The 8,930-nt window shown below is 44.2% G+C and overlaps 1 protein-coding gene across 1 annotated transcript in view; it reads left to right on the forward strand.

Moving 5' to 3' along the window:
• ttv (exostosin glycosyltransferase 1 ttv) overlaps positions 1 to 6,273 on the forward strand; it is a 180,172-nt gene extending 173,899 nt beyond the window's left edge. The window contains exon 6 of the mRNA XM_050180657.3: positions 52 to 6,273. Coding sequence (XP_050036614.1) covers positions 52 to 418 — 367 coding nt within the window. The 3' untranslated portion in view covers positions 419 to 6,273. The remainder of the gene's footprint in view (positions 1 to 51) is intronic.
• Positions 6,274 to 8,930: the final 2,657 nt, after the last annotated feature.

Raw genomic sequence — 8,930 nt, forward strand, 5'->3', positions numbered from 1 at the left:
GCAATGGCATTGCTTACTACTTGCCCCGTACTCTGCATTGCCTTGGCTCAGGTACTACCATGAGATGTACACCTCGTGGCTGCCGGAGAGCCTGAGACAGACGGTGGATGCTGCCCACAACTGTGAGGACATCCTCATGAACTTTCTTGTGAGCCAAGTGACCCGGTTGCCGCCCATCAAGGTGACGCAGCGCAAGCAGTACCGGGACACCGGGCAAGGCTATCCATCATCGTGGAACGACCCGGACCACTTTGTGCAGCGCCAGGCATGCATCAACGCTTTTGCCACTTACTGGGGACACATGCCGCTGGTGCGCTCTTCGCTGAGGCTGGACCCTGTGCTGTTCCGGGACCCCGTGTCAAACCTGCGCAAGCGGTACCGCCGCATCGACCGTGTCGTTGGTGCTGGCCGGAGCTGAGAACGAAGCCGTCCCTTTTAGCACCAAGCATTTTGTGTGCCCGATGTCAAGACGGAGAAGACTCGAGTCATGTTGTGTCAAGACAGAAAGAACGACACTCAGCATTACGTCGCTCCAGTTCCAATATTTTTTGTTTTTTCCTTCATCATCAGTGTCATAAAGTTCATCACCATTGGTCATAGGAACAGTGGGTGCTTCTAGTCCACATTTAGCCTTCTATCACTGATCAACTGTGCGCTTGCTGTATTCTGTTTTGTCGGCAGAATCACCTAGGAGACTCGAGTTCAGGTTCTTGCAAAATATTGTCGATCCATATAATTGTACTTTGCAACTGCATCAATCAGAAACAGGCCCTGGCAGAATATTCTGGCTGCCATTGCAGGACCTGCAGAAGGAGATTCCATCTGCAACAGCCATGCTAGTGACGTACGAGGAAAGCATTTGATGCCATTTCTTTCGCAGACACAGCACATCGTAATGCTGGGACTTCCTTACAGGTGCTATCCATTGCAAAAGTTCTCAGGCCAAAGCACTCGCCAGTGGATTGGACTGGAAGCATTATGGCACCACTATGGTGGCTGGCGCCGCAGGAGCCACGGACGCCAAGGGGCGGTGTTCTCAAGCAACCACTTTCGGGGATGCGATTACTACCGTGAGATTTCATGTGGCTGGAATCCAGATACTTCGAAGTATTTGGCTGACAGCATTTCTGGCACCTGTGCCAAGCTCACTGTATTCGCACAGGGGCACAAATGCTATTGGCCGTACGTAATTTGATGCATCGGATGCCAAATCACGTGAAATCTTGCAAAAGTGATCATATCCCCAATAGTGAATACCACCCCAGGTGTCTCCCTAGCACGTTAGATCTCAGCACCAGCAACTATAGCGCCAGCATGTGGTGTTATGTCCAGTCTGTTTATGAGCTGTTTTACCTGTGAACTTTTGTAATAAGTAGTGCTTCAAGCTTTCATTCTATGCCATCTTTTGATGTTTTCATTTGTTTGGTCCTATGTTCACGCAACCCAGAAGTGGGGAAGCATGTGAAATTGCATAGGCAATCCTGCCAATCTACAGGGCAGTGCGTTCTTTGTTGCATTTATTTGCCCTCCGTATGGCATTTTCTTTTCAAACGAGCCTCAAGAGTTTGCTTTTTCTTATGTGATAGCGGGAATGTTGTTTTCTTTGTTTTGTTTTTTGTTTGTTTTTTTGCTTGCATTGCAGATGTATTTTTCCTCTTGATCTGCAGCCATATTGACATGGGCCTTTCCTTTTTGATACAGTGTTTCTAAGCAGCTTTAGCGTAGCACATTGAGTGAACTTGGCAAGTGCATACAGTACTGCATTAGCTTTTGGCAAGTTTTTCTGTCTTTTCGTGTGATACATGCTTATTTGTTTACTTAATTTCATTTATCATACAGGGTTATCCTTTGTCTCTGCACTCGTATCACAGATGTGAGGGTACTTCTTTTTGTGACGCGCATTATTCCAGGTTCACTGTGACGATGCACTTGTGTGTACATTCATGCTTATGCATGCGCCCTCATGGGTTTATAGTGCTGCTTTTTACGCTCACGGAACTTGCCCAGGTGCCAGAGGAACTGACTTTGCTGTAGGCACAGACAGGGTTGGCGCATGTGACTGTTAATGCTTGAAATGCTCCTAGATGGTCAATCTCTCACTGCCTAGAACAACGAAGCTACATACAAGAACTTTACTATCGGGCTTCAGGAAGACCACGGCAATGAAAACTATCGGCGCCACTTTCTTTTCTTTTTTTTTAGTTGTTGTTAGCCCAAACATACTTTCTTTCAGAGATCAGTTTGCAGCAGCAAGTATACTAGTTGCTGTCCCTAGCATCACTTTTGATGCACTGATCGAGAAATTTTCCGTGCCAATGCCACCTAAATTCACTTTACGTCTAAATGTGTCAAAGATTTGAGTCTCCTTTCTCTCTCTCTCTATCTCTCTCCCTCTTTTTCCTATCTGGCCTCGCCGTCAAAGAAAGTTACTGCATCAGTTTCCGGCCTGAATTTCATTGGCATGTGAGGGAAAGGAAAGGGAACACCTATTCCAAATTACTTCTACCATAAATATTAATGATTGTTTTTAACATAGTTAGCATTAAAATATTACACACTTATGTTTAATTTGAATGTCAAGCTTGAAATAGTAATTTTGGCAGCAGTGTTTCTACTTGGAAGAAAGAGGGGGGTTGCCTTTGAGGGAAAAAAAAAAGGCAGGAAAGGAAATCAAACCTAGTGGGGCAAAGTTCTTGTTGCAGTGGTCCCTTTAAGTCTTCTTCTTCTTCTTATCTCATTCTTTTTCACATTAAGCAAGCTCCATGTTAATCTGGGTAGTCTGCCCTTGCAGTTTGAATGTGCTGCGTGCAGTATCAGTGGAAATGGGTTTCGTAAGCAGGGCTTTTTCTCACGAGTGCCCGTGTGCCGCTCGATGTGCTTGACATTTAATCGCTTCAGTGTCAGCCCAAGTGAAGTAGGCCAATGACTTCTTTTTTTGTGCCAACAACGAACACAGCTGTAGCGTTTGCTTTGCCTGTTTGCCATAACTCGTAATTCTTATCAAGTTCATATTTGAAGGGAGTGTTATTTGCTATGTTTGTTTTGTTTTTACAGCTTGTTCTGCAGCTTGTTGGTCGAGTTTATTTCGCAGGTGTCAGCTGGTCATGTCAGGTGGTGATGTGGATGTCATTCTTACTTCCTCCCACCCATGCAAAATGGGTGGGCCATATTGCTCGACCTGCATCACAACCGTTCTCATTTGGTGTCATTGTGCGTCATCGCCGACTCATCTACTTAATGTTCATCATATAGAGGCATGCACCTTGAGGAAGGCTTAGTGGAGTACAGTTTTATGAATAACTGTAGCAGCAACAGCAATCATACTCTAGTGGCCCCTTGAGCCCCCTCATAAACTTCGGCCACAGTTTTGCAGAGTGGCAAGTAACCATGCGTGGAAGCAATATGCAGTCAGTCTTTCGTGCCATCACTGGATGTGGTGGCTTTCCTAGCAGCCATAGGTAAAGTTTCAACTTATTGCACCTTTTCTTGGTGCCTGCTGGCACATAGTGTCAGGTACTTAGGGCAAGGTATGTACTCTGGTCAAGCTGCAAGTGGACTCAGTGCTAGGCCCTAGTACCGAGCTGTAAAAGAAATCAAAATGAGTGTTGACGGCATCCAGCAGGGAAATGATAAAAAAAAAAAAGTATAAAAGGCCTGCAATTTGCATTTGTCCTCCACTACATCCATAATGAATTCGGAGACAATAAATATAGCAGCTCTATTAGCCGGTGAAACAAAAAGGAATCGAGCATGGTGCAGTAAAAAAAAATTTTTAGTGAATTGTAGGCGTGGGGAGCTGAGTAGCAGAGTGGCATATTTGTGAGCTTTCAATACAAGCAAAGGTTTTGGATCCTGTCATCGTTCTGGCTCCATGATACACCATGCCATTACTAGTGGGAGCATCCTACCTTGAAACGGTGCCTTAAACATCCCCGGGCAACCAATTTCGCTTTTCATCTAAGGTCTGGGTATGAAGTACACTCTTCTTTCACCTGTTCCAAGCAATCAAGTTATGCGAGCATATGGACATTCCAACATTGACTTAGATTTAAGAGTTCACAAGAATAGCTCTATTGCATATTGTATAAACGCCTCTAGAACTGTTAGTCATTCAAAGCTTAGTCACTAAAGTGATAGCCAGAGCTCTAAATTGAGTTTGTTGGAGTGGCATTCAAATAAAGTAGTGATTTGCACTTACATTTCTTTTTACCAGTGTGTATTACAGTCAGTAGCGTGTGCCGACTCTCATGACTTTGCTTTCATTTCCCTTAGGCACAAATACTTGATAGATAATGCAATAATTAAGGCACGTGAGGAATAGCAGCGCATTTTGAATGCAGGAATACGTTCACTGTGGCATCCATGTGTCCAGATTATGCTTAACTGCTGGGTGCTCTTGTTTTATGTCACGTAGCTGACAGTGAACTTAATCCTTACCGTGTCTTGCAGATGCTTTATTACTTTGACTTGTTAAACAAACAGGCTAGTCGAGGACTGATTTAACAAACGTCTTGGTTAAACAAATGCACAGACAAGAAAGGAAGCAGGATCAGGAAGCTGGTGGCCTAGTTCAAGGTAAAATATGCATTCATTATTAGTTGCCTCTGTTCATTGCCAAAATTGGCATAAATTAGCGCATAAATATTCTTCATAAATTCATTGTGACATGAAAGACAAATATGTGCAATACCTGTCACTAGAGGCATTGGAGGATTACTCTTGAACTCGCTTTTGTACTTTTTGGGCGGTCTTTCTCAAGGTACAGGAAGAAAAAAAAAGGGGGGGGGGATGCTCCCGTCCATCCAGGCCAATGTTACGACAATCTGTTGTCTGCTTACAACAATGAAACGCTCTCAAGCTATGTTCAATTTGCGGCATTTTTTAAAATTTTTTTCGGCCAGACAGCTCTCCTGTCAACCTTATTTGTTGCCGCTTTTTCTACTGCCCTGTGAAGCATACTCTGATTGTCGTGCTCATGTGTTTCTACTCTGCTTGGCTGGCCAGCGCTTCCCCAAAGGGCGCCCAGAAGCCAGGCAAGCGCAACGAGCCTGGTACAAGTGCAGTGTCGCAGTTTTTTATACATCAATGTATCTTCCACTCGAGAAGGAAACGTTTCCATTTTGGCACCTTAGACAAAAGTTTGTCAGCTTTTGACTTTGTGTTTTATTAGCCCAGAACAAGTGCTACGGAGGTACTACAAGCCTTTCTCCTTACATGGTGAAGTGCTGTGTTGACTCCTTTGTCTTCTCATTTGATTCAGTGTACTTGAAACGGCAGCTTACCCGATTTCATTTTTTTTTCCTTCGCAGCTATCGCAATGACTGCTTCTTCTGCTTTACTCGCATACTGTAACTGTTTTTGTGTTTCTGCAGGACTTCTACTGTTTAGAGACAATCTAAGGAAACACCTTGGGCTTTCAGCACCCGTCGTCTGGCGCAATGCGAGACGGGTGCCCCTGCAAATATTTACAAGTTCAGATACCGTGTAGGCAGAGTGTAGTCGCAGTTGACACTGTAGTTTCCCTCGTGAAATCTTTGCCGCCCTTACTTCTGTTTTTCTTCCCCGGCGTCTCTTGTGAGTTTCGGAACACGTGTCAAACACGTGCAAAGCCTAATACATTAAGCTTTTCAAAGCTGTTGCACTTGGCTTTGAGCAATAACGTTGTTGCGAAGAACGTAATTTATGGATCAACCGTGTCCCTCGCCAGAGGAGGCACCTGAACACCGCACGTCCTTCGACTCATTTTCTTACACATTTAAAAACATGTAACCGTAGCTAATGACAGTGGTGTTTCTTGTTTGTCTTTTTTTACCGAGCCTTTAAACATAATATTTTAAATCTAAGTGATGTGTTCTATCCCTTTAAGTTATTCAAAGAGGCAACTTTGCAGGTTTTGCAAGTTGCTTTAGCTATCTTTGTTGTTCTTTTGTAATGAACAAAAGTAAAGCTATGCCTCTCTCTTTCTCTACATTTTCCCCCCTTCTTGCACTCCTTCAAGAGTTAATCGGGAGAATTGATGTGACTGAAAGTATTGAATTTATGGCTCGAGTAGAATGTGTGACTGCTGCGGTGCTGTCACTGCAAAAGAGTGCTTGGATAGGAGTTATGTTGTACACTATTGTGAAATAATTTATCTCCTCAGAGTTTGTGAGATGTGTATGATGCATACGTAGCAGCACCGTTTGCACATGAGTGAACAAATGCAGCGATGCTGCTCTAAACATGTATATTTCCCCTTTTTTTTTTCTCAAATAAAATATACTGCAGCAGCAACTGTGTCCTGTGTGCTGAATGCCTGCTGGTCTGACATGTTTGTCTTATATCGACACCAGGCGGCGTGTTCAGAAGCTGAGTCTGTTTTATCTGTGTATAGCGTATTACACTGCAGGTTGGAAACTCTGTTTATCCTTTCAGAAGTTCAGCTTAAGAAAAATGTAATACGTACACAAAAAACTATTAGACAACTTTTGCATTCTTTTGTCACTTACTGTGCATAGGAGTTAACTCTGCATAATTCTTTTCACATGCTACATTTATATGGAAGCAAGGAAACAACATTCACCTTTCATGGGTGCAGTTATAATGACAACGGCATGACGTCAACAATGATGTGATAACATCAAAACGACTATGTTGTGATGCTGATGTCACACTGGCAATGACACTTTGTTAACTGACGTTTAAGAGAGCAAACAGCTGCATGTCTGTGGGAGGAATACTGAAAAGAATGACTGCTGTACTGAAAGTCGCACTGAGAATGACCATGCTTAATTTTGCAAAGGGTGTCGAACTGTGTGCTATCATTTTAACAATCAGTTTTGGCAATTGTTCGCAAATCTGTTCCTTGACTATGCCAAACCTTACCTCTGCATCCTTTTGAGCTTGCTCGCGAGAAACGCTTTAAGTTTGCACTTTAAGTATTACGTTACATCGACAGCAGTGCGGTGAAGCTCTGTTCCCTAGCACACTATTGCATCACGCAGTAAAAGCACTCCAAACTATCCAAGAAAGCAGCACAAAAATTGTTTGTCTCAAATGAGGGATACCGCAGCTACCCTAAAATATTCTGTCTGCGTGTGGCGGTGCATAGGTTTGCAATTCTGTAAGTAACTGCGCCACGTGGCGATGACCACTGAGGCACTGAAGTCAAGGAAATCACGTAGAGCAGAAGTGACTTTGCTAACTTCAAAAGTATAATTCACCCTGCGTTCGCCTGGTGGCTTCACCGTCAAGCTATGTTCAGCACCGTTGCAGGCAGCTTTAGTGTTTCTGGGGGGGAAGCTCTCTGCGGCATGCGATCGCCCACTTAGATTTCAGCCGTGCTTGGCATCATCATTACATGAAAACCGGCCCCGGTAATCGCGCACAATATTAAGCAGGTGCAATGTGCAATGTGTGTATGATCGCCTTCGTAAACACGCTAAAAAAGAGTGAAGGAAAATACTACCGGAAATAATAATACGCAAACAGGGCAGCTGCGGTAGTGTAAATATTTTCGAAGTCAACTTTTCGTGCTGCATTGCACGAGCTTTGTTGATGAAAATTAAAGTAGTTCACATGTGTTCTGCATGTCAGCCTGCTTGACGCATATATTCATCATTATTTTCTGTGCTGTATACCTGCCATGGTTTTTTGGAATTTGCATGCTTGTTTCTAACTGATTGGCTTTTTTAACGCGAGAGCGTTAAAGAGCCCATGTCGCAGAAAGTCCGGCGTCTGCGTCCAGCGTCGGGCGTCGCATCGGCAAAATAATTTTCGAACCCCACCTACCCAGGCCATTTATGTGACGCAAGAAATTCACTGAAATAATTGAATTTCTCAAGCTAAAATACGTGGAAAAATCGTAAACTGCGACTTACACACAACCTGCAGACATGATAGCTCTCGGATTGTAATTTGAATATACGAGGCAGGCAGCCGTATGCCATATGCCGTGGCCGACGAACGACCTTGAGCCGCCGTTGCCTAGCAACGCCGCAGCCGCGCTCCAACAGATGGCGCCGCCGTCGACGCCTTCGCCGCTCGCTCCAGAGATGTGCTCCGCTGGGGTAGAGGGAGAGGAGGTGTCGCCTCGTCGCGGGGTATAATATATATATATATATATATATATATATATATATATATATATATATATATATATATATATATATATATATATATATATATGCGCGCTGTTATGGAGAGCGCGAAAGGGACGCAACAACGACAGAACGAAGCAAGGAAGAGAGAACGCGCTCAAGAGACACAGAAGAATGCGCCGCACGACTCAAGCGTCATAACGAAGATGCGGCTAGAAGTCGTGCCACGTCCCGGAGTGACTCTTCAACTGCGGAAGAGAACGCTTTGAGTTCTCGAGAGCGTCGGAATGAGACGCTGCGTAGACGACGTGCCGAGGAAACGGAGGAAGAACGTGCAAGAAGACTCGAGACCACAAGCGTAGCCATGCAGCTCTTGCTTTCGCGATTCAACTAGGGTCAACCAGAGCTAAACCAGAGGCAATTTTCTTTTTCTTTTGTAACGTGAGATAGTTATGTTATATAGTACCCACCGTACCCTACCGCTGTTTCTCCCATTCCACATTAGCAAGATGTCCCCCCATCTGGTATTCCTGCTTTTGCGGAAACCGTCAGCAGCATGGGCAAAAATGAAACGCAGGAGATTGGTTTGCAATCAATGCTTTTTTTTTTTTTCTCTAAATCTTTTGTGTTCTACCTTTGCTTTGCATATTTTCGTCCTTTTTTACATTGGTCGGTTTTGCACCAGATCTACAACTGTCAGAGCTGGTCGCGTCTTTCCATCAACGCTTCCTTCTAGAGATGTTCTCGCATGTTTCTCTGGATATGATCTGGTTTTCTAATCATTTTCTGACGTCGACGAGTACTTCAGCAAAAAAGAAGTAACTTGGGGGGGGGCGGGGTCAGAAATCTCGA

The sequence above is a fragment of the Dermacentor andersoni genome, chromosome 7 (assembly GCF_023375885.2).
Source record: "Dermacentor andersoni chromosome 7, qqDerAnde1_hic_scaffold, whole genome shotgun sequence".
Lineage (NCBI taxonomy): Eukaryota > Metazoa > Arthropoda > Arachnida > Ixodida > Ixodidae > Dermacentor > Dermacentor andersoni.